We start from the raw sequence: 25,286 nt of genomic DNA on the forward strand, positions 1-25,286 counted from the left end.
AGTGTTCTAAGACAAATAAATGTATCTCAGTATTTTGTAGCATCATAACTAATCTGTGTGATGGATATAATTTCTATGAGGTGCTATATTTCAATTTTTTGTTATAAAGGACTATAATTTTCCAAGTGTTTTGTGAAACATAGTCTTGTGTATTTTCTCATCTGATGAAGTTGTGTACGCAAGAATTATTATTTAAAGAAATTAAGAAACATTATTCTCCTTTTTAAATGTGTTTCTAGGATCTGTGAAGCAGCAAAAGTACATGGCCTCTTGGAGCAGGAGCTTGCTCATGCTGTTAATGCATGTTCACATGCATTAAATAAAGCCAACCCAAGGTTTCCTGAGGTAAAGAACTGAGATTTATACAAATAAGCTATAACATCTGGGTGCACAAGCTTGTGGCATGGGGACTGTATTGTCCCCTGTCCCTGTTTGAAAACAAGTTGGATGAGAAGGCAGAAGATGCAGCTTCTGCATTCCCCACTGTCCTCCCCACCTGGTTCTGTGCAGGCATAGCCTCAGAGAGGGTGGAGGCATGACAGAGGCTGAACCAGAGCTGTTATTACATAAAGGTCATTTTCTGTGGAAATTTTCTGTGGAAATTTCACAGATATTTTCATGCTTGATTGCTATCCAAGTGCTATACAGAGAAGGCAAAGGGCTGAGGGGAATGAGTTTCCCGATTTCTCTCTTCACACTGGATAATCTGGGTGTTTTCTGGGATTGGACCCAGAACTGATTAACTATGTAGAGCCTGTCCATATCTAACCTAAATTGATACAGGGTAAGTATGTTAGTTGACCTTTGCTTTTTGACGTATGGTTAGTAGCTTGCTTCTGCTGAGGATATGTGAAAAATTGAAGTCAATAGTAATTGTTAAATGAAATACACAACTTTTCTGCTGGCCTTTGTCATACATGGATTGATATAGTGGCTGATCACCTGATGATCTTCAGGATTGTATTAATGCCATACTAAATGAAGTTGAGGAAAGACAGCAAATAGATACTACATTTTTGGTTTCTATTCTCAATGCTGAACACGTTGTGAGTTTAGAGCCAAACTGATGTATATTTCCCCTAGGAGAAGGCACTTAACATCTGTGCTGTAAGGTGAAAGTACTTAGTCTGACTTGCATCACTTCAAAGAATGTTTATGCTTCTTATTCCCCAGAGCCTTACCAGAAACACTGCCATGGAGATAGCTGTCAATGTGAAGGCCTTACACAATGAAACAGAATCTCTGCTTGTAGGAAGAGTTCCTTTGGTAAGGTCACAAAGCACATGGTTTTATTCCTTCATTCAGATCATCTGTGATTTGTTCTTTGCTGATGTTTGTAAATTGGTGCCAAAGTGAGGACACACTGCAAGGAGCTCTGCAAAGTTGATAGGAGATGATTACACTGCACTTTTTATTGGATCAGAATGAGTTTTGAAATCTTCTCTTAGGCTGGCATCCATCTTACCTCACTTCAGATAGCTAAGTCATTGCTTGGACTCTTCTTGTTAAAAGTCAGTGGAGAGAAATAGGAATGCTTGGGAAGCTGATTCACAATCAGCTGTCTTGGAGGCGTATGTTAGAAAAAGATGATTTATCTTCTGGAGATACAGCATTTAAAAGAACTTCTGGAGAACTCTTATGTGACCATCTTCAGAGTTTAAGGGGAGTCTGGGGTGAGAGATGTTTAGACTCCTACAGTCAACTTCTGCAGACCTAATCTGGGCAAGTAAATATCACTCACAGGTACTAATATCTCTCAGGAGTTATTTTATAATCTTCAACTGGTAAACCCCTAATGGTACTTGAAGACTTTGCACCTTCTCTGGCAAGTGTTTGTGCCTAAAACGATACAGATTTCTCAGCAATTGTATCTGGATGTATAATTAGAAAATTTCTCTATTGACATTGTGAAGAGAAGAAAGATGTCAGGTTTTCTATGCTGGTCCAGTTTTACATTAAGAAGATAGTAGGAGCAGTTATGTTTTCTTTAGATTCAAAAGCAGATTCATTACTAGCTTTTTTATATAAGTGTTGTAATTAAAAATGGATATTAATAGGAATATTTTAATTTAGCTGAGTTAGGATATAATACTTACTGCAGGTTCACATATCATACAAACAAGTGATAAATCTGTTTTAGAGTAACCAAAAGTAAATATAGTCTAAAGGCTAATAATTGTTTAACTTATAGAAATAGTCAAAGATTAGTTTCACATGTTTTATTTTACAGTGTTTTCAAAAGGAAAGTTATTTCATTAGATGTATTTGTCCAAGAAAAAGGAAAAAACACGTGCTGATTTTTTTAAAATTGCTATTGCTAATCCCATATATTTCAGATTTAGTGGGGAATTAAAATAGAGACTTTAAAAAAATTAAATTGTTTTACAAAAGTAATTAGAAGAAAACATTTAAGTTGGTGATTTCATACTAGGACTGGTAAAATTTTATTGAGACAGTTTGGAAATAATGTTATTATGGAAACCTTCCCATTGAAACATTACCTTTTATGCAGCAGGTTGTGATCTCATTGTGTTGTTGAACTGGGCCATTGTTCAGGCTCCAAAGCTTAATTAGATTCATTTTTCTGTTTCTGAATTTTTACATGTTGTACTTCTGCTTCTTGTTATGATTATGCAAATGTCTTCATGAGGCTACATCAGGCCCTTTTTTTAGTAAAAAGACTGTTTGGAATGTACCAAGACAATATTCCAGAGGTGTTCATTACACTCATATGACATCATGCTCACTTAGATGAGTATTTCAGTCACAGTAACAAGGCATCCTGGTTAACCTTGTTGCCATGATAAATGCTGCCTCTATGTTGGTCCCTCATTCTATTAAAATAGAGAGAGATGAAGTATAAGATGTTGCTTGATGCATCAGCACTCCCATCATAAACTGTTCTTCTAAGGATCTTTCTCTGATAACGACGGACATCCTTTCTTTCATATCTTCCTCTAATTTTTTGGTGTCTTCACTTCTCCCACATCCCTCTTTCCTATGTTCAAAGCTCTTGAGAGCAGTAAACTCATATCTTTGGTGCTTATACTATTTGGTTTAACCCCAGCCAGTGACTAAACTGGGACGCTTTGTAAGCTTCTTCTTTGGCTGCCATTTACTGGCTATTGAGTTTTGGTCTTACAGCTCCTGAGGAAAAGAAAAAAAAACTGTAAATAAACGTAAAACAAGTCTGTGGTTCCTTTCACCTCCTGTAAGAACTATGATTAACAAATTCATACAACAGTAGGAGCATTAAATCACAACAAATGGTAAAATACAATCAATTATCATTTCTTTAGTGAAATGATAACAACATAGCATCACAGAACGATTTGAGGTGGATGTGACCTTAAAGATCTTCGAGTTCCAACTCCCTTGCCATGAGCAGGGACATCTTCTATGAGACCAGGCTGCTCAAGATGGGACAATGTACCTGATTTGTGGGATCTCTCAGATGCTTATGGCTGGCATACAGTTTGTAAAAAATTAAAAATACTATATTTTGTCTATATGGCCCTGTGTCCATTTTTTAATTTTAAAAAGCATTTCCAGTCTGGAGCCAAGCGCAGTTTTGAAATGGATTAAGTTAAAAGTATGACAAACTGTTTCATTTCAACAGAATAAAATTATCTAAACTCACTGAAATAAGATGTTTTCATATAAAAAATTTAAATAGAGAAGGAATTGAAAAATCCTTTATTTTTATTTCTTCATTCATAGTGTGAATTTTTATCTTGGAAATAAGACATTCCAAGATGCTGTAGGAGGAGAATTTGCCCTGAATTGCTGATTCTTTCTATACCAGAATTATTATTTTGGATTTATTTCAGGAGCACCATCAGATGGGCATTATTTTGTCCCCAGGCAAAATGTTTCCCTCTGAGAATCAAGTAATTAGATAAGTACTTGTGGAGAAAGACAGACTCCTTTGCTTCATTCTTTTATAGAAAATAGATGATTTGAGTAATTTCTCAGAAATGAAAACACAAGAAAATTTGTAACTTCTTCAAAGACAAGTGGCTTTTCCCCTGTGCTCCAAATAAACTGTTTAAATGGGAAAAAAAAAAAGTCAAAAGATCAAAATCTGCTTACGGACACCAAATTCTCTGAGCTTTAGCAGAGAAAATAACATGATAGCAAAGGGAGCTTATATTTCCAGTGTCATTATATTAGACGGTAAGATCGTACAAAAGATGGTCTCTCCTTTGAAAGATGGGAACATATGCAGACTACTGAAACAAAGGAAAGACATTTTTGTTAGGTAGGATAAATTAATGGGGTTTGTAATTCATCACTAAACTCCAACAGTGTCAAAATATTTTTCCAGCACTGGAGATCCAAGATTTTCTTATAACTCCATTTAAAAAATGCATTCACTAGGATGTAACAGAATTAGATCTTTTCAGAAGGATATTCTGCACTGCTTTAGGATTACTTTTACTTTAAAGAGAGAAATAGATGTTCAGATTGCTTTATTAATGATTCCAAGCAACTTGGTGTAGGATTCAACTCTTCACCTCAAAATGGTGATTCAGCAATTCCAGCTCAAAACAGCTTTTCAAGGTATCGGCTACCTTCCTTACCTCTTCCACATGGGTTCCCTCACACAACAGCTGCAGAACAGTTTACAGACTGGAGTTTTAAAGGAAACAGGCATCGCTGTGGGGTCCTCAAAGTCTTAGCAGAGTCAAATTCAGATGCAGCGTCAAGTCCCAGTGTTTTTACACAGCCACCACTGTCTTTTTCCCTTTGGCCTTTACTGATGTCCTTTACTGATGTTTTTGTCTCCTGCCTGGGAGTTCTTTCCACCCTTAGCAAGAAGCAGTGCCTATTGCTCCTTGCCTCACCTATTTGGAATGGGTAGTGCAGGTATCATATCACCTCTGGAAGACCTTTGGGAATGCAAATCTTCAGCAAGATCCATTTCTTCTTACTTGAACATGAGAGAGTGATCAACCATCTGAACACATTTGTAAAAAATAATGAAGGCTTATTACCATCTACTCAATTTTTGTACACCACTTTTCATACAAGTATTTTTCAGCTGCTTACTCTTCTCATCAGGTTTTCTCTTCCTTCTGTAGGTAGTGTCCATTTCTAATGTGTCCTTGTAGTGGTGTTATCAGATAACTCTTGCTCTGTAAAGCAGTGAAGGATGTGCAGTGAAGGATGACAAGGATTGACAACTATGCCCAACTGGTCTGCACCAAATCCCTTTGTGATTGGGGCTGTAATAAATGTAGTATGAGGGTGGTCTCACACATCTCTCAAGCAAAGTCTAACTTTGGAAGATTATTTGTCTTCACCATTTGTTGACACTCACCATGAACTAGTCATCTGTCTGTGTGTGGTAACAAGATATCTAGACTTAAACCTCATGAAACTAAAAGTCCTATTTTTCTGGCCCGTTTGTAAACAGCAGTTAGAAGCTCCCCATGAAGAACTGTTGTCTGATGCTTTGCACAGTGTGGAAATAGAGTTGAGAAAACTTGCTGAGATTCCTTGGCTTTATTATGTTTTTCAACCAAATGATGATGAGGTAAGTTTGAGTAACACATTCTGATTTTAACTGAATTTAATTTTCTTTTGATAGGGAAAAGTAAATTACAATTTTTCCTGATCTCTTGAGGCACTTTCAGTGGTGTTGCTGGATCATTTCTGTCTGCTGTGAACAGCCTTCTAAGCTTAGTGCTTTTTTTTGGTATTTTATTCCCATTTGTGAATGTAAAGGTTTTGATTGATAAATAAATACCTGAAACATATATTTTAAATTTATATTTATTAATACAAAAATGTATAGAGTTAAATCCTAACATTATTCTTTACAGAAGTAAATTTGGGTCTTATTTTTTGCGATTAACTATAAATTACCATCACAAGCATATAATTTAGCTGTTGTTTTCTCTTAATTAAAGGTAACTATGCCTCTTTTCTCATGCAGGATCCCCCTCTGGATTATGCTAAAAGAAACAATAGAAGTACAGTGTTTCGTATAGTGCCAAAGTTTAAAAAAGAAAAAATTCAGAAGCATAAGACCAGCCCTCAGCCTGGTATGTGTTTTGAAATTGCAAGAAAAGTAGTAACATTTGCAGTAAATGTGATTTTTATGGGATTTTTTTGGTAAGAGGTGACATGACTTAACTAAGACTAAAGTCAAAGTGGAAAGCACCTGAGCTAACTGGCATCTTCATTAGGATAAATATTTCTTTCAGTGCATTTGGAAAGCATTCAATAGGACCCCAATACTCCCAAGTGAACCAAAGAACTACTGTGAAAATACTTTAAAAGTTTTATCATGCAACAGGATCTGTGTCTTTGCTGGTGGTTACATTTGATTTACTCATGGCCCTACAAGCCATGGGTAAACACATTGTTTCCCTGTGATGCTCCAATTCATGTTTTTCAGGTTAGTTTTAGGTGTGAAATAATTTTTATCACACTGGTTTAATTAACCAGTTATTCTTAATTTTTGAGTGGGTTATAGGTTCAGTGAGACAGCTCAAACAAAAATGATGATAGTCAATATTGTTTTTTAATTAGAAGTTGAACAAACTCCACCCTCCTCTCTTCCCATTTTTATTTACGAGCTCACTTCCTTAAGATTATGTCCAGGACATAATCAGTGATTAGGTGGTCCTAAAACTGTTTCTATGTCTTTATTCTTTCAATGAACAGTTGATCACAATCTACAAAATCTTGCAGTTGTTGATCAGATTTAAGTTTCAGATTAGACATCAGATTTCTCTTCATTATGAAGTGAAGCAATCAGCATTGAATGAAGTTGCAAAATTACAGCAATAAGTAGCATAACTATTTTTTTTAATATATGTGGTCTTAATGGGACTAATGTGGGCAACTAACCTTAGAGAACAATGTTTTACAGAGAGCTTTTTAATGGCCTGTGTAACACAGTAGCTTAAAGAGTACTTTTTGTCTTAATTAAGAATACTAGAATCTGTTAATTAAAACTGGACTTGCTTGCTGCCATTGCTGTATTTGAGGTACAGTCGCTATTTTAATTTTACATGTTAATTAGTTTTTGAAGGCTTCTCCTCTCCCTGGATGACTACTAATAAATTAATGGCATAAAGCAGAACAACATTAGACTTTGCATCACTGATCCTAAGCTGGTTTAATGTGAATTTGTTGGGACATGAGGTTTTAAAGGCTTTACTGAAGAAACTGGAGTAAAGCTGAAAGCATGGCTGCAAAGCAAAGAACCCCAACTTTTTTTAGATACTTTCTTGTGTTAACTGCTAACCTGTAACCTGCATGTAAAAAGGAAATTGTCAGTTTTTGTGGAAAAGACACCTCTAACTTTTCCCTTTGCTAGCACGGCAATTCTACTCTGTTTTCCACTCTCTTTGGCCTAACCTTTGCTTGTGATGCATTTGAGCATGTAGAAATTAAGGGGGTTTTGCTCTTAACTTTGGTAGTTCAAAAATGGGGCACAGATGAAGTTGCTGCTTGGCTGGATCTGCTCAGTTTGGGAGAGTACAAAGAAATCTTCATCAGCCATGACATCCGAGGCTCTGAGCTTTTACATCTGGAAAGGCGAGATCTTAAGGTATTTCCTTTGTGCTACTTTTCTGCTATTGACCATTTTCTTTGACAAAACAACAACCAACTTTTCTTCTTTCCCTGCACTTGTCATTGCTTGTAGCTTGGCTTACACTGTGCAAATATGCAATAAACTAATATGCGCTGTTCTTGGGCCTGACTTTCTGAAGTGCTGACTTGAACTCACAACTGAGAATATCTGTGTTATCCAAAATTTCTTTTTTTTTTCCCCCACCTTATGCAGAATGATATGATGCAGTAGATGCAGTTTATGTCAGAAAGCATAAGAGAAGCACATTTGATATCTTACTGGCATCTGTGTAATACAATGTTTTCTTCCAGAGTTCGCTGTTTCCATTAAACATGATCAGTATGGATCAGTTGATGGTGGTTATAATTATTTTGAATCTATCTCCTGCAGGGCTGATCTGCTCCACATGATTTATTGTGTATATATTGGACATAGTGGGTGTGAGAGAGATAAGCAGCTTAATAAACTGCAGTATTTGGCTTACATGGCGTTGGTGTTTGTGTGTCAAAATAGGTTTTCTCGTCGGTGACCAACTTCTGATTTTAGCTGTATAGATTTTTCAAAAAGAGTATTTTGTTTCCACTCAAAATTGCAAAACCTTTTTCCGCTGAGGTCAGATAGATAAATTTTGCAGGGAGAAATGTTATCCAGCAGTTTGAGGCTGTTATTTGAGCTTGCTGGTCCTTTTCAAGAATGACTTAAGTGCATCCATTATATGTAATAGTGGTTATATCTTTGGGGATTCATTAAATGACTTTTTCCAGGAACTCGGTAGTAATGAGTTCTTGGTAATGGGTTTTGCAACTGCTTTTAGCACATAAGGGAGGAAATAGGATATTGTATAAATTGCAAACATTTACATTTAGAGTGCAAGTCATTGTTCTAGCCACAGTGCAGTAGTCTCCAGGTAGAGACAATATTTTCATACAAATGTGTTATTTTATGTAAAGTTTTTTATATTGTGTGAAATCCTGATGTTATAAGGTAGTGCTTGCATTGTGTGACTGTTGCAATAGGAAGCAGCTGCTGAAAATAGCTGTGTTTGAGATAATCTGTTTGGCTGTTTTGTATTATTTTACTCTTTGGTATTAGATCGCCTAAGCTTCTTACCATGGAAGTTAAATTCCTTTCTTTCAGGATGGTTTCTGACAGGGAGGGACAGTTTAAATAAAAAAAAAAACTTTAAAACTTGCAAAACTTTAGAAATAGAAGACTGTCCAAGCAATCCACCATAGTGTTCTAGTGATGGATGTTGCAAGTCCCTGTTCTGAATGAACTTAAAATTCAGCTGAGAAACTCAGCATCACACAATGCATAGGTCTGCTAAAATGTTAAGAAAATTTAAAAAGTCCAACTTGTTGGAATAAATTATGGTGGGTAAGATCAATGTTAAACTGGACATGGCTTCTGGCCGTGCCTTATTTCTCACGAGTACCAATTTGACTGCATGCCCAGTGGACTGGCACTTAAACCAAGTAAATATCTGCAGCAGGGGAATTATCAACCCTTTATCCCTGTTGCTAGGGCTCACGTTGGTTCAGTGTATATAAAATCCCATCACAAAGGTGTGTGCCATGAAAAATCTAAAGGCTTGTCTTGGAGGGCCTGCAGAGAGCCTACTGTTTCCTCTGTGCAGTGCTGCCTGGAGACAGGTAGGATGACGAGCTGCTCCACACAGGCTGCCAAGGGCATGCCCTGAGCTAACCAAAATCTCGTTCCAGAATCGCCCCATGTGCTCATTAGCAGATGCTGAGAGCTTCCAAATCGGTGCCCTTCATAAGCTAGGCCAGGTTTTTGGGCAGGCATGGCTTGCATTGTGTGTAACAACACTGAACTTAAATAGCAGAGTTTAGTGCTCATCCTGCTGATTACAGGGCAGGGTCTCTGCAGGGAGCCAATTAAGGATGGCTCAGGCAGCCTGCCGTTTTCTTCAGTGACCAGAATTGGTGTCAAAATGTGTCATGTGGTACTTGGGAAATGAGGAACACGTCACAAGCTGCCCTGTGAATATTTCCTCCCTTTGGCTATCGAGGTGTGCAGATGAGGCTTCAGTGCTCTTGCAAGCTATAATCTGTCTGCAGCCTCTCTTCCACTGCAAGGCCTGTGCTTCCTGACGAGCTAAATGAGATCACCATTGATTCATGAGCTCCTAACTCATGTGCAATACATTTACGTCTATTACCTTTCACGTCTGCAGCAGGAAAAATTGCTGCCTGTTTTAATTGAATCCTCTGAGCCCACCTTTTTTTTTTTTTTTTTTTTTGTGGTCAAAAGTAGAGATAAAAAGCAGTATGGAGAAGGATTTGATGAAACACTCTTCCTTTGCACGCATCACTGGAACAGATTGATATGCTGACAGAAGAATTGAGCACCTCTAATTGTATATCTGCATAGCTTGTGGATCCCATTCTCAGGGAGCTCTGTGTGGCAGCTAGCAAATGAAGAACCAGAATACCTCTTTCCACCCAGTCCTTGCAGTAATGATCTTTCTCCAGCCTCTTATGCCTGATTTCATTTAGGGGGATCATAGAAATTTACACTCGTATGATTTTCTTTTGTTTGATGAATGGCTGGGCCGTAAATTGTGTATTGTTCTGGAGAAACTGTAGAAAGAAGGCATAGTTGTGACTTTTTTTTTTTAACCTTATTTTACAAGCAAACTTACTGAAAACTAGACTAATTTTTCTGAAATAAATATTGGCATTCTTCGCACTGATAACCATATTCCTATGCAAGCAGCTTAGTCATAATCAGAACTGCAACACATTTGGTAGGACGAGGGAACGATGTCTCCTTAAAGCTCCAAAGCAGTGTTGGTGTCCTTGAAAAAAGGCTTTCCATGCACAGATCAACTTGATAAGCAGTGCCAGTCAAACTAAAATCTGTGAGAAGGACTGTGACACTTCATCCCTGTGTTTTGCAATATCATGTTTTGAAAAAGTTATTTTATGGACAAAGTTTTGTAAGATTTGTTAGATTTCAGACATGCTAAATGACCTTTTACACTGGGGATGCAAGTAGGGTAGATTTCACATTTAGAAGGTATTATTAAGGAGTTCTTATATAAATTGTTTGCTAGTGGTGGTACATTTGGCCAGAAGATGGTACAGTGATTAGGGAGAGCAGGAGGAGAAGTGATGCTGTAGTTCTAAGGCCATATCTGGGAAAAAAGAAAAGCTTTTTTTTTTCTTCAGACTCTAGCTAGAGTTTCTTCTTCAAACTGTAGTTTAGTCAAATTGAGTTTTTGCTAACTATATACCAATTAGATATGAACAGATTATGTCTCATGCACAAATACACAGAGATCTTTGAGGCTCTCATTCTTGAATGATGCATGATATGCTGAGGTAGCAGATCCTTTTAGTCTGAGATGAGAAAATTTCAGCAAACTTTTCTGCATGAGCAGTAAACTGAGGATACCAAATAGCATCTAGTGTCATGACTGTAAAATTCTAGTTTCCACCAAACTGAAAAGTATTATAAAAGCATAAAAAATCCGAATTTTTGGTTGGGGTGTTTTTTCCCCTTGGAAGTATAGCAGAAAGGGGTCCCCAAAATTTTTGATGAGGCACTTGAGTCTTGCTGTTCTGATATGCATTACAGCAACTTCAGCTGGAAAATAAATAAACCCCAAATCCCTTGCCTCTGAATCAAGGGTCTTGTGAAATGCTTTACAAAGGCTAGTGGGAAAAGTGGCTGAGTTTTTTTGGAATTTCATATGTTTCTTCTTTCTGATTTTGAACTCTGGCAACATCTCACTATATTACTAACCCAACAGAAGTTCTACTCATGAAAATATATTTGTTCTGAAGATTTTGTAAGTTCTTAACCTTTAAATTGTGTGGTTTGTTGTGGTTTGGAAAATATCCTTATGGGTTTTCCCTTACGCAGAATTTCTTCCATATAGCAACTAGGGTATTTCATTAGTTTCAGTAGTCATGTGTGGTTTTTTTTGATTCACTTGAGACTTAAGTTTAACATTTAAAAAGGACAATATTACAGAAATGTAAAATTATAAATATTACCGTCATTTTAGGATGAATTTGACTACTACCTACATTAAGTATCTTAAATTAAAAATTAGTACTACATTGGTTTATAAGTAAGATGACTATTAGTGAAAATAAAATATAAATTTATGTGATGTTGAAAATCATGAGGTTTTTTCCAGGTAGTTTATGAACAGCACTTACTTTGGGAACTTTTGTGAACAAATTGAACTCCTTAATGCTGACACCTTTGTGCCAAAGTCCTCTGAAGGACGATACCTATTTATAGTGCTGACAGTTTTCAACTGAACAAACACCAAGTATTTTTTCTCTCTAACATAACCAGAATTCAGTCTTGACTCTCTGAAAATTAAACCATCTGTTTAATCTTGGCTGCACTACCTTTATAATAAAATAATTAATTCATGCCCATTTTACCACCCCTTTCTTCCGAATTAAATGCATGCTAACATTTTAAAGTAATATAGAATACAGATTTTTCTGAGGTCTCTGTGGCTGTAAAAATGTAGATACAGTCTTTGTGTAGAGTACATACAGAATAATATATATGGTTTCATTTTCCACTCTTTATGAGAAAAAAATTTTTGAACTGCCTAATTACACTCCCTTCTTTTTAATGTCTCTGTAATGGAAAAATCTTCCTATTAAAATGAAATTATTTGTATTTCAAAAAAATAGTGAAACTTTTCTAATTTTTTTTTTAGTTATTTAACTACAATCTATTTATGTAAGGTTTATTTTACAATAACTAGTGTTTGACTCTGCTGATTGCTCAACACCACTAAAACATGGATTATAAAGACTTTTTCAGAGCTGAGTTTTACAGATATGGGAAGCAGATTTCCACCAGACTGAGCTGAAAATTCTTTAGTGTGGTGGGAGATCATTAGCACAGCTGGGCATCCCATTCTGTTTCTCTGATCATTGGACCAGCCAAAATTGAAAAAGCATGCTGCTAAAGCTATTACTAATACTGGAAGAAGTTTGCTACAAAAAATTCTTGTCTGTTGTTGCATACAGAGACGGGTCTGGAAACCAATAATAGAAATATTTCAGCTGATGTGAATGATTTAGTGGCTACAAGGAGATTTGTGCTTTTTACATTTCCTTAGGGATATGACTATCATGTTTCTGATAATTTTTCTTCCAGCTCTCTAATCAGGAACATCCATGCTAGGAGATGTAACCATTTTGGAATGAAAAACAAAGGCTTACTCTGTCTATTGCTCTCTAAAGGGAAGTTGTCCTACATGCCTGTAGCCATTACATCCGCTTTCCCTTGAGAAACTGGGGATATGTCTGTTTGCTGATTAAAGCAGACATCATAGGGCCTCATATCAACTGACATTGCTGGACAGAAGTTCCAATCCATCCCATTCTACCAAGCATTTGGTTGCTGCGTTAGAGAGGAGGGGGAGATTGTTCTATTTATTTTGCCAGAAATTGTGAAAGGTGTTTGTATTTATAAGTCAAGCCAAAGATGGTTTTGGTGTGTATTGAAGTGCCCTGGGTTGTGACTGTTGCAGGTAAGTAATTTTTTGTGTGCCAGACAGAGAGGGATTCATTGTACGCTCTAAGCAGTCTTTTCGTAAAGCAACTCTTGCTAACACTTCCTGGTTACTGTTGATTGCAGTGAGCACATTTCTAGACATCTGTTGCATGGATAGGTCATAGTCAATGGGGTTTCTTTTTCCTGTTTTTAAAGTAAACTTCCTTCTTTTTCTTCTTCTTCTTCTCTTTTTTTCCTTTTTCTATTTTTAAATTTTCTGTAGGACCTGGGGATAACGAAAGTGGGTCATATGAAGCGAATTCTCCAGGGAATTAAAGAGCTCAGCAAGAACACCCCTTTGTCTGAAGTGTAATTATGCTGGTGCTTTTCTTAAAGAGAGAAGATAAAGTTGCTGGAGAAGCAAAGCTGTTGCAGGCACTTGGCTGTCCTTGTAGTGTATGGAAGAATAAGCACTGGTGTTTGTACAGGCTAGCATCTCTGAATTCTTGTGTGGTGAAGAACTTGCAGCAAGAGTACAAAAGGATTTGTGCCAAAACAAAAAGGAAAAGGTGATATGTTCTGCGAAGATGTTTTCTTGGTGTGCAAATTGGCCAGTTTGGATTAGCCCAGTCTGGTAAATTGATCGGTTGATGGTGAACTGCACTGACTGGAAAATATAATCAAGGAATGACTGCTTTGCTTACATGCAGCTCAGTATGCCTCTCTTTATGCTGCAGCAAGATGCCACTGTACAGCATGAGGTCATCTGGTTTTCCTTCCGAGGCGTAGCTCTGTAAAACCTCCTGTGCAGGAGACCAGGAAGTTTGGAAGGTTCAACGCGTGAGCCTGGCAGTGCCGCAGGTATCCAGCACTCGCTGGCCATGCAGAAGAGGGGAGAGATACCTCGTGATACCATGAATGCAAACTATAATGCATGGTGTGCCTGCCTGAATTGTCTGTTGTTCTGTTGCATGACACATCTGATACTTTAAACACTTGAACAACTTTTTTATCGGTTTGAATGAGATTTAATTTATTGCTACTTGAGTGTCTTTTTTTTTTTCTTCCAATTTCAGGCACTTTTCTATTCTTCAGTGTTGTGTTATGCCTAAAACGTGTTCTACGGCAAAGGGTGTGTGGGTGTGGAAACTTTGCATTTGTGCCATATTCAGCAGATTATATATGATTGAAACACTGTACAGTTAGATTTTTAAATATATCATGTACAGAAGGTTTATCAGGTAACTAACTTATGAGAATTTTTGAAAGACCGGTACCTCACAAAAACATCAATTGGCTTCCTGCATGGAAAATGGTAAAGAATTTTCTCATGGTGCATTTTAATATAGTTATTCAGTTATCTTAAACATTTGTAGCATATTTGAACTTGTAGGCACTAATGGTTTTATTTATTCTATTGTTCAAAAGCAGGTTTAAATATTAATGAAATTTTCTTAAAGGAAAATTTAATTTTATTTATCATACATAAGAAGATATTTAAAATGTAGCAGCTGATTTGATTTTTGTGGGGTAAACTTATACTTGTTGCTAATTAACTATTAATTTAAAAATGCATCTATGTGCATTTCTTTAAAAAGGTATCAATTTGTTTCTTGACAGCATTCCACCATCAGTAGAGCATAAAAATTAAAAAACCCAGACTATAAGGTTTTAGGCTATGCATGCTAAGATGAATCACATGCAAGACAGTAATCCATGAGTGTAAACAGGTTAAAAACATTAAAACCATCTTTTTTTAGATATTGCTCTAGACCACAGTTTGGTTAGTGTAAGGTTATTTACACTTACTTAAATGAAATAGGTTCATAATTTAATTTCCTGGTTAACTTTTCACAAAAGTATTAATGTAGCAGGAAAATAAATTTTAGATATCTACAAAAAAAATCCTACCTAAATGTTTGAGATTAGATGACTTTGCACCTGCCAGAAAACTTGCACAGAATTGCTCTCTCCTTGCTGTTTCTAGCAATGTGGCGTTGCAGCACGAGGAACACTTGACTTTCACTTAATCAAGTAGCTTTGATGTTTCTTGCATGTTAAAAGAGTATCTTAACATCTATTTATGTTTCACTCATGGGCAGGAGAGTAAAGTTTCATTTGTTTTTACCAAAACTTATTTTCTTGTATAAAGGGGCCAATGTCAAGTACTGCATCCTGGTTTTGCCCTCCATTTCTCATGCATATGACCAGAGTTGTTCCATGGCAAGTAGATGGGACTCATCCCTTGGAAAGTAAAATCTATCATACTCATTTTTTATTGGAGAAAAAAAAAATCAATCAAAACAGGCTTAGTTTTTATCTTCTTTGTGTTCTTGCTGCTGTAGGTTCAACAGGCACCACTCTGGGAGTTCTGTGGATATAATGATTATTCTGGTAAACAAAAGTAAAAGGCTACTTTCTGTTAGGTTTTGCGTAAAAAACAAACCAAAATGCATTTGCCAAATTATATGACTTTCAGGCTGTTATATGAAAAGCATATGAAAAAAAATGGAAAGTTAGGCAAACAATGGAAAGTTTGTTGGTTTTGGTTTTATTTTAATGTACTTGACATTTCACCCCTTTAATGACGTTCAGGTGACATCTGCCAAGTCTTTGTAAGCATTATTTCCTTTTCTCTTTGTTTCTCCAAAAGCTACACTGCATTTTAACATGTGGCAGCATTTTAGCATATAGATATTACAGTAGACAACATAGCTAATCTTCTGATCTATTCAAGGACATAATACATAGCAGAACTTTCTTTGCTCTCCTGATTGTAAGATACAATCTCTTTACAACTTTCAGCCTTGCTGTATGTAATGCATTAAGATGGGCTATGGAACCAGATCTCTCCAAGTCACTGTAGAGGTCTATGCTGAGTATATTGAAAAATGGGAGCTGCTTTTGGACAGGGAAAATGGGAAAATTTTGTTTGTAACACAGCTTTCTTATGACACACCTCAAATTACCTCAGTACAGGACAACTGATCAATGTTCATTTTTCTAAATGACCACCAAAGAATTTAACTTTGATTATCCTAAGCAGTTTTTTTAAACATGTGAATAGGAAAAAAACAGAACTGTAAGTATCATTTGTGCTGTATTTATTAGATGCCCAGGAGAGCAAATGTTATGCAACTCTATGCCTTAGACTAGTGTTGGCTATGAAATGCAAATGCATCTGACAAGGAGGCTCCAAATATTTTTACAGGGGTTCTCTCTGGAGGTCGTGGGTTGTAGCTGTGTTTAAGTGCTGTGGCTTTTTTGAAGACCTGAACACAGTGTTACTCTCTCATGGTTATTCTAAGTATTGGGGTTTTTTTCTTTCTGCTGTAGAAGTCCCAGCTCCTAGAACTAAGTACATTTTTTTAAACATACTGTGTTCTCCCTAGTTTAATCCTGCTGTAAAAAAGTGCTTCAAAGCACACATCCCAATATCTTAACAAAACCAAGGTAAACACATCCCTAAAAGCAGTTAGCTTTTTAGAAAACAAGATCCTGTGGAGCCTGATTCATCGTTGCTAGATTTATCAAGACAATCCCTATACAAACTTTACTGGATTAAATTTTTCCTCCCCAGTCAAATACATGCGATTTCTGTGGTCAGTATACATCAAAGCCTGAAAGGAGTGCAGAGTAATCTGCATTTTTTTGTAGTGGCTGGTATTCGTATAGTTGAAAAGCTAAAACTGCAGCAGGTTGCTAAATATAAGATGCTGTTTTGTCATTTTCAAATAGGGTTTTCTCAGTTCACTTTATTTGATTGCTGTAGCAACCTCTGATTTGGGTCATGCAAGTTTTGTCTTTATAAAGCCTCATGACTTCTTTTTAGAAACTGAATGAAATCAAGACAACTCATGGTTTTAGGTGTTGGGGATGTTCTCCAATACTTAAAAGACGATTCGGAAATCAATTTTTTATAAGATGGCAAGGGAAAATTTTCTTTGATACATTATATGTCTCTCCCCTTAAACACTATTCTTTTTTCCTGAATGCTTTGAACTTGGAAGAACAGTAAAGTGTAAAGCATATTATCAAAAACCCTCCCAGACTATTTCATGCCAGTATTTCTTGTTTTGGGACTGGAATTAACATGCTCGGTCCTGTAAATAACAAATAGAAATAATCTTTATCTCTCTATCCCTGCCCAAAATAATTAATACTGCAGTGCTGCATCACTGTAATTCAAAGGAGAGGTATTGATTTTTTTTTTCTTCATAAATGTCCATTTTATATTTTCCCATGCTTTTTGTAGAGAAATAGATAACCTGCCAATTTTACTTTTTAATTGAACTTGCTCATGCTATTAATGAAAATTTCATAAAGCCTTGATAATGAGTATTACTTCAAGGGTAAAATTATGATTGTTTTTCAGTGCATGTGGTCTTCATTTCAGGAAGACTGGCAGGAGACCTTTTCCACATGTAATGGAAAATTTATATATAAAGCAAATATGAGAGGACGTTCCATAGTTCTACTTTAAAAACAGTTGTAATAATGTACTTGCAAGATAAAACCCCCCATGGTGATTCCATTTTGCTTGATGCTTCCTGTTAGTGATTGCATTAGTAGTGTTTACAGCTATTTCTGCGGTGCTCTCTGTGTGCCCCTAAATATTAAGTTCTTCCCTATGAGTTCAACAGTTCTGGTAATTAATAATTAGCAGTGCAAAAAGTCTTTGTGAAAGGTGAAGTCACAAGGAATGTATCTCATTGAGGATAACAGCTGGAGCAATTTGTTCAGCTTACCACCAGGAAATCACTTGTATGAGTAAACGAGAGCCACAGAAAATAAAATTAAAGAAGTAATTTTAAATTTATTTTTTCACCCCAATAACTTAAGTACCTCTCAACTGCAGCATCCTGTATACATCTATAACAGAGGCTGTCCCGTATTTTTTATTCTGTTTTCATGTATGTTTGTGGATTGTATGTTTTGTGGTATGATTTTCATATCATCAAGGTTTGATGCTGCTTATTCTAACTGCATGGATTTCATGTTTGCAAGAACTGTACGTGACTCTGTCGCTGTCTTAAGGAACAAGTTTTTGATGACTTGAGGAAGCTGAGGAGTTTGGACAGGATTTAAGCTTTGGACAGGACTTAAAATATCTCTGCTTTCTCTTCAGAGATGAATAGTAGCATCAGCAGGATTGATAAAACATCATTTGGTAATTATCAATATAAACTCGTTACTGATTGTATAAATTTCTGTATTTATGTCTAGAGTATAATGTGGAATGGATTTTTTTTACAAAAAGAAAAAAGATTTTTTAGTTGTTTTCTACTGCTGTTGCATTAGTAGAATTTGCATTTCATAGCTCTGTTAGATGTTAGCTTATGTACTTGAAATGTTTGTTTTGGCCATACAGAAGACCAGTGTGTTTCTCAGAAATTAGAATCCATTTGGAAGCCATCTGGAGGCCTTGAGAGGACTATTTCTGTAGCCAGTTGGAGTTAATACCAAAATTCATAGCAACTTCTGTAGGTTTAATAGTGATCACCCTCAATACTTTAACTGAAAAAGAATAATTGGGAAAGGTTTGTGGTTTTTTTCAGTGCATAGAATTAATCTTAAAACATCATCTTCCTTGTCATATGTAAATTAAAAAATTTTAGCATTGTTAATACTTTTGCAAAGAAGCAAAATGCTGATGAATACATAACCAAGAGTATTTCTGGACAAATTTTAATCAATTTAGCTGTAGTGGTTAAAGATCTATCACCTTCAGAACACTCAACATAAAATTCCTATATGCACATGGTAGAATTACGAACATCTGTTTTAAATGATTAAAGACTTGTTTCCCAGTTGGCAAAAACTTGATGAGCTCTCTGATGGGATTTTGAGTTCCTATAACCTATTGTTTGTATTAGTGGGGCAGAAGAAGCTGGTGCCTCATTTATGTTTAACACCAGTCATGCCTTTATTAATGTTTTTGCGTTGTTTCCCAGCTCCTGTGTCTGGATGAGCTCCCAGCTTCTGGCAAGATGAGACCCTTGCACATCTCTCCATGGTTTCTGTTCAGAAGAGCTGGACAGGCAGGCCAGGAAAAAGTTGTAGGGTCAGGGAGAAGAAGGTACACCAAGGCTTCAGGCTCCAAAACCTAGCCTAGCCATGGTGGACTAAAATCTTTTAAATTATATTTTTACAGTCCCTTCTGGAAGCTCTAACAGTTAACACAAGCTACCAGAATGCCCTTGGAAAGAGAAGTGTTTTGGGTAACTCTACCATGTGCGTAAGACGTTGAAAATACTGAACATTATGGTAGCTATTAGTAGGACAATATACAAATGGCCAGTGAATATTTTATTTGTGGAACAAATACTTTGCAAAAAGATAATTTGTAGTATTATTCAAAGACTAGTGTTAGGATTGAAAAGCTACTGAATATAAATGCAATGTGGTACAAAATTTTAAGTCATTTGCAATTATCTTTTTCCAAATTCATTGGAAACAACTATTTTAGGGAGCTGTGCTTGATCCAGGTAGACAAGATTGTGTGAACTGGATGGTGGGAACAGGAAGAAATGAACTAAAAGTAAAATTGGGTGGTTTGTTTTCATTATGGAAACTGTGTGTAAAGCCAAAAATAAAATCTCCAGTGCCCCTTCTCTGACTTTTTAAAGGAAATAGCATTTGAAGTCCCAGTTTTTTTAAACTAAAGCATTAATTGGATAAAAACCAGTTTAATTAATAACCTGAGTGTCATTAGCAAGGAAAGAGATAGAGACACAACTGTTTTTCTCCTGGTGTTAATTGAAGTAAGCTCTGTTTGGGACTAATTCTCTTTGCAGTCAAGGTCAATTATTTTGTGAATGGGGAGATGGAGGAAAGCTATTCAAAGCTGCTTGGTCTTGCTTTTCAGGGATGGGGAGAGCATGTATGCTGAACAGTAGGACCCAAAATCTTTTTATGAGAATTTCTAGGATACAAGATTTTCTAGTTGGATAGCTTAGGAAGGTTTACAAGGAGCACACAGGCATGCAGATTCTCACTGTGAAGGTTCCTAGTAGCACTCTCCTCTCACAAGATGCCATGTCTATACGTTGAAACAGGCATTTGGACTGCGTGCCTAGTCACATTCCAAAGGATTTTCTACAGGCATCTGTCATTTGTGGTGTCTGTACTTTCTGTCTTGGTTTTATGTCTCCTTAAATTGGGTAACGTGAAAAACGCAGTTGCCCATATTCGACAAAAATTACCATTTTTCCCACTCAAGGAGCACAGCTTGTGAACCTGTCCTGAAATAATTTGTTTCATTAGCCACCTTTTTACATCATATCCTTTGAATCCTAAAAGAGCTGCAACTCTTTTAGGCACCTCCCTAGAGCTGCCAGTTACCTTAGGAATTTAATATGCTTGTATGTCAGTGGGATCATCAAATAGCAAGGTGATATTCACAGTGGCAGATGAGACATGCAATAGATGGTATTTGTACATAAGGAGTACAAGCTGTTGAGATGCTCCTGAAAGGTGAAGGGGGCGTGATCTCTGCCCCTTTCCTCTGGCTCTTCTTTGTTGCTGTCATCATACACAAATAATATAACATCATATTCTTCAAGCAGCTTCTTGTCTTAATTCATGGTGACAGCAAACCTATCAGTCACTACTAACAAAACTTCTCACTGTCATATCTGTCTGTCTAGAGCAGGATCTTCAAATACTGAGTACTATGGAATTGCATTAATGTATTTTTAATGTATATTCTGGCATTTAAGGAAGGTAAATTTCAGCTGAAGATATTTCAAAAGTTCTGAGAGGATCCCAGTGCAGCATGGGTGGTTCCAGTCATTAGCCAGGCTTGTAACTTACACTGGTATTCCAGTACAGCTGTTAGTTAATTCTGTAGTAACATCCACTTACATGCATGAGTGGATGCATGAACTACACATGGAAGCATTGCAGAAATGTGACACTGTCTAGTTCTCTGCATAACTCATATATTTGGGTCTAAATGGCAGTTTGCAGCAAAGAGCTATAACACATAATTTCCACTCAATCCAAACCGATATTCAATTGAAAATGAAAACATCTAACATGGTTTGTATGGGTTTAGGTAAAAACTAGTGTGTACCCAGTAGTTTCTTCCGTTCGTTTCCCCTTCTTCCTGTTCATTCCACAAGAAAGTCCATCATCTTTGCAATCATATAAATTTTTTGGGACTTAGGCATATGCAGTGCTTTAAACAGTACTTTAGCCCCTTGGAGATTGTTCTAGTATTTAACTTACAGCATTTACATTTAAGCCTACAGATGATTTTCTTGGAGAGAAAATGCTCCTCACATAAGAGAGATCCTCAAATTGATCATGGGTAGGCTTTTATGTGCCAAACCTAGGAATGTCATTCTCTTGCCAGTATTTGTGTGGATGTGTGTAGATATGTAGTACCTAGTTCATAGTGTTTATGTGAGAACACACCTGTACATAGAGATGTATATACATACCTTGGTTTAGCCCAATATAACAATGCCAACTTGTGTGTAGAGCCAAAAAAAACTTAAAACTATACAGTGCTTGAGATGCTGCATTGTTTTTATTATAGTATTTTTTATATCAGATAAATTGCAGGATGTTTACAGATGCTTATTAATATTTAACTTATACAATGGGGTGGCAGGATGTTTATGATTGTTGTCAACTAAAGAATTGTATATGATTCTGGGTGAAATTTTGGCTTTTTTGAAATCCTTGGCAAAACTCCCATTGATCTCATGGGGGCCAAGATTAAACCCCTCTGAATCTATTGTTTACTGGCTATTTTCCTACTGTGATAATTTTTTTAATGAGTGAAATGTATTTATTTTTTCCCAATGTGAAATCTGCAGTTTCTATTTGGATTTTTCTATGGAACTTGCAAACTACAACACAGGTGGGAATATATGCCTCAGAGACTGTACAGAATTTTTCATTGATCTGGTCCTTCAACATGTCTAAGAAAATACCTTCTAAAATAACTTTTGTAAGATTTAATACAGAATCATCTAAAATGAGATCACCTTTCATGCCTCTCTCCTCTCACGAAGAGGGAATGCAATGTGGCAGGTGAATGTGAAGAAGTATTCATTGATAAATAAAAAGTAGTCCTGTCTGTTTCTGTACCTACTGATCTCATGCAACTCACCTGTCTCTGCAGATCTGGTATGAGACACTTGAAGTACCTTATCCAAAAGTACCTTATTGGGGAAAAAAAATGTTATATAGTAAGTATGTGGCTTTAAGCTTCTCATCAAGACATGGAAGTATCTTCAGAGCCAGTGTGTTGAATGACTTTTTATATTCCATGGATCAATTAAAATTATGAAAATGTTAAGTGGTAAGGCAAGTCAGACAACTGCGTGACATTAGAGAAATCACTTGTCTAGAGGCAGAAGGAACAGTTCTTTAATAGCACAAGGAGGAAACATAATGCAGCGCTTCCTAAATCCCTTTCCAGGGTATCTTTTAATTATGTATGCTCAAAGTGTATTCTTCCTGTAAAAAAAACCATATGGCTGTGAAACAGCTAAGTAGATGTATCCTAATTTCTTCATCTAAGGCTAAAATACCATTTTCAAATAAGAGCTGTCATGCACTTTGAAATACATATGTTGGGAACAGGTAAGTTTATATTTATCATAGATAGTCATCCCAGGGATAGTGGGACTTGTAAGTAATAATGAGGTAGTTATGTCAAGGTTATCAAAAGCTGAAGAAATAAGATAGCAGACACCTTCCTTCACAAGGCCCTTTCTGAAGACATCTGTGCAAATGCCCACCACTTCCAGGAATCTTTTCTTATAATTTTGTTTAAGAAAGGATCATATTCAGATTCCTATCCTTCCCCTTGCTAATAAGGCAGGAGGTTTGCAGCTTGGTTGAACTTTCTAGGAGTTTGTTGGCTGTAGAAACAGACCTCAAAAGAATAGACATTTGAGGCAATCAGTAGGCTTGCGCAGGATACACAGGGCTCTGTGTGGGCTCGTTAGTCTGCTAATGTGGCTCTGATCACAGATTAGTGGGGGATAAGCTCCTATGGTGCTCCTGCTTCACTTGGTGAGGGCTCCGTGGTTGTCGGTGGGGGCAGATGGGTGTCCAAGCAGGCAGACACCTTTCCTTTTGCATGTTGGTTGGATTTCTGCAATTTTAATCAGGGCTGGAGTTTAGGACACACCTTTATTTGTCTGCAAGGCCATGTGATAGCTGAGGAAATGAGGAGGAAATGGCTGAAGGTCTGGATTCTGCCTTTGGTTTCCTGCCAGTGGAGCTGGTGTAAGACTGGGGGCAGCACAGTTAACCTTTGAGTGCCTCACTTTCTCCACCCAAAGGAATAGGGATGCTCACCACCTCTGTACAGCCCCCTCGAGTCCTGCAGGAGAGCAGTGTTATGTAAACTGTTGAGTTTTACCCACACTGTTATATGTAGTGAAAATAAATGACTTCTGTCCATAACACTGCAAGAATTGCTTTTCCTAGCTCCAGTTCTCTTTGATGACCTACTATGTCCTGGGCAGTCGGTTTTAAAGCTTAGCAATTGCTCTAATACTTAGAATTACACACATAGCAGGCTCTGTTTGCTGCAGAAAAGACTAAAACTTTAAACAGCCTGACAAAACTTGCCAATGAAGTATATCTAACAGAGCAGGGGTGTAACTTTTGGCTTTATTTACTTGTAATAATGGTAAGGAACAGTGAATTTTGTTTGTTTACATACTGTTTACAATGGCACAGTTTTATTTTTAATATATAAAAACAATTGAGGTATTTATTGCATATACTATTTTAAAGATGTTTTATGTGTTTTCACCTTTGGAATATATTGTTACATTTCCTTGTACAGATAATTTGGGTGGCTTTGTTAATATAGTTAGTAATTTTTATGACTACTAAGTGACCAGTTTTCTGTGCCTTTTTATTGTTGGATGCATGATTACATATTTATTATTGTATGGAAGTCACTGAGATGTGTATTTTTGTATTCTGCTGGAAGCAATGGTTGATTTTATTGTACATGATAAGAGATGCCTTCCATAACAGGCACTCGTATGAGATCTTCCTTCTCAAATAAACAGAATGCATTCAATGTATATAAGTCCTTGAATTTATTTTGTGTCTAGAAATCACTGGAAGTGTTTAAACATCATGGCACTGAATTTTAGATGTTATCCACTCAAAATGTGGGCTGCTACCAATGTCACCAAATCTAAACCAGAATTCTCCAATTAAATCAATGTAATGGCAACTCCTTGGCACAAGACTAAGACTTTGGGATTTAAAAGAAAATTCAAAACTACATCAAAATTGGATGAATAAATACCAGGCATAATTTTACTGTCTGCCAGGGACTGTCTGAAAATTCTCTTAAATTCGGGGCTTCCAATACAGCGTTTATACATCCTCTACATGGCTACGTGCAAACCCACATGTAAGTAGGTCACTGTGCATGTAGGTGTTTACATCTGCAGGAATCTTCTGCTGGATCTTGCTGCCACACAACATATTAAGCGTAAAAACAGATTTGCATTTGCATCCATGGTAACAACAGCCATTTAAACAGAACGTTCGGTAGCACATGTTTTCCACGGGTAAGTGGCAGTAAAGCAAACACGTTTTCCCTCAGCAGCAGGGGCTGTGCCTCGCTGGCACCAGCCCTGACACACACGGGGGCTGATTCCAGAGGGCAATTCTGCAGCAAGCCTCAGCCGCTGGGTTGTAGGTCAGTGGGCTGCGAGGCTGTACCTAGCACAAGACGTGATGTGAAAGTAACCACAGCCAGTGGCATATACAGAAGGACAATTACAGTGTGTGGGAACCTAAGTCAGTTCATGAAGGCTGTAATCTTGTGATCTATGCAGTTGACTTGGGATCCCATTGTCCTGAATGATCATACGTTGGAGAGGCAATTTTATGGATAACCCAGAAAGCTTACAGGTCAGTGCTGGGGGGTTCAGTGCACCATGAATTCCAGGTGCTTACAGTTCTTTTAGGATTGGAGCCTGTACTTCAATTTTAGTTGTGTTTTGGGAGGATTCAATATTTTTAACCAAACTGAAATGGTTGGTTTCAATAATCAAAGCTGTGGTATAAAGAAGAGGCTGTAGTAGGAGAAATAACTCATGGGGTAAAGTAGGTGGCACCACTAGAGATGGCACTTTGCAGTACATGAGGAGATGGGGTATGATGGTGTTTGGACACTGGGAACTCTCCAGAATTTCTT

At 36.9% G+C, this 25,286-nt stretch overlaps 1 protein-coding gene across 4 annotated transcripts in view; it reads left to right on the plus strand.

Annotated features, from left to right (window-relative positions):
- DGKH (diacylglycerol kinase eta) overlaps window positions 1-24,284 on the plus strand; it is a 159,463-nt gene extending 135,179 nt beyond the window's left edge. For 2 of the 4 annotated variants that reach the window (XM_041407298.1, XM_041407300.1), the window contains 6 exons: window positions 240-345; window positions 1,174-1,266; window positions 5,420-5,539; window positions 5,942-6,050; window positions 7,437-7,567; window positions 13,374-24,284. In XM_041407298.1, the coding sequence (XP_041263232.1) occupies window positions 240-345; window positions 1,174-1,266; window positions 5,420-5,539; window positions 5,942-6,050; window positions 7,437-7,567; window positions 13,374-13,463 (649 nt within the window). In that variant the 3' untranslated portion in view covers window positions 13,464-24,284. The remainder of the gene's footprint in view (window positions 1-239; window positions 346-1,173; window positions 1,267-5,419; window positions 5,540-5,941; window positions 6,051-7,436; window positions 7,568-13,373) is intronic. The other 2 variants (XM_041407299.1, XM_041407301.1) reach the window with 1 other exon arrangement.
- The last annotated feature ends 1,002 nt before the right edge of the window (window positions 24,285-25,286 follow it).

This window comes from Onychostruthus taczanowskii, unplaced genomic scaffold (genome assembly GCF_017590055.1).
Source record: "Onychostruthus taczanowskii isolate IOZ18803 unplaced genomic scaffold, ASM1759005v1 scaffold26, whole genome shotgun sequence".
In the NCBI taxonomy this organism is placed as follows: Eukaryota; Metazoa; Chordata; class Aves; order Passeriformes; family Passeridae; genus Onychostruthus; species Onychostruthus taczanowskii.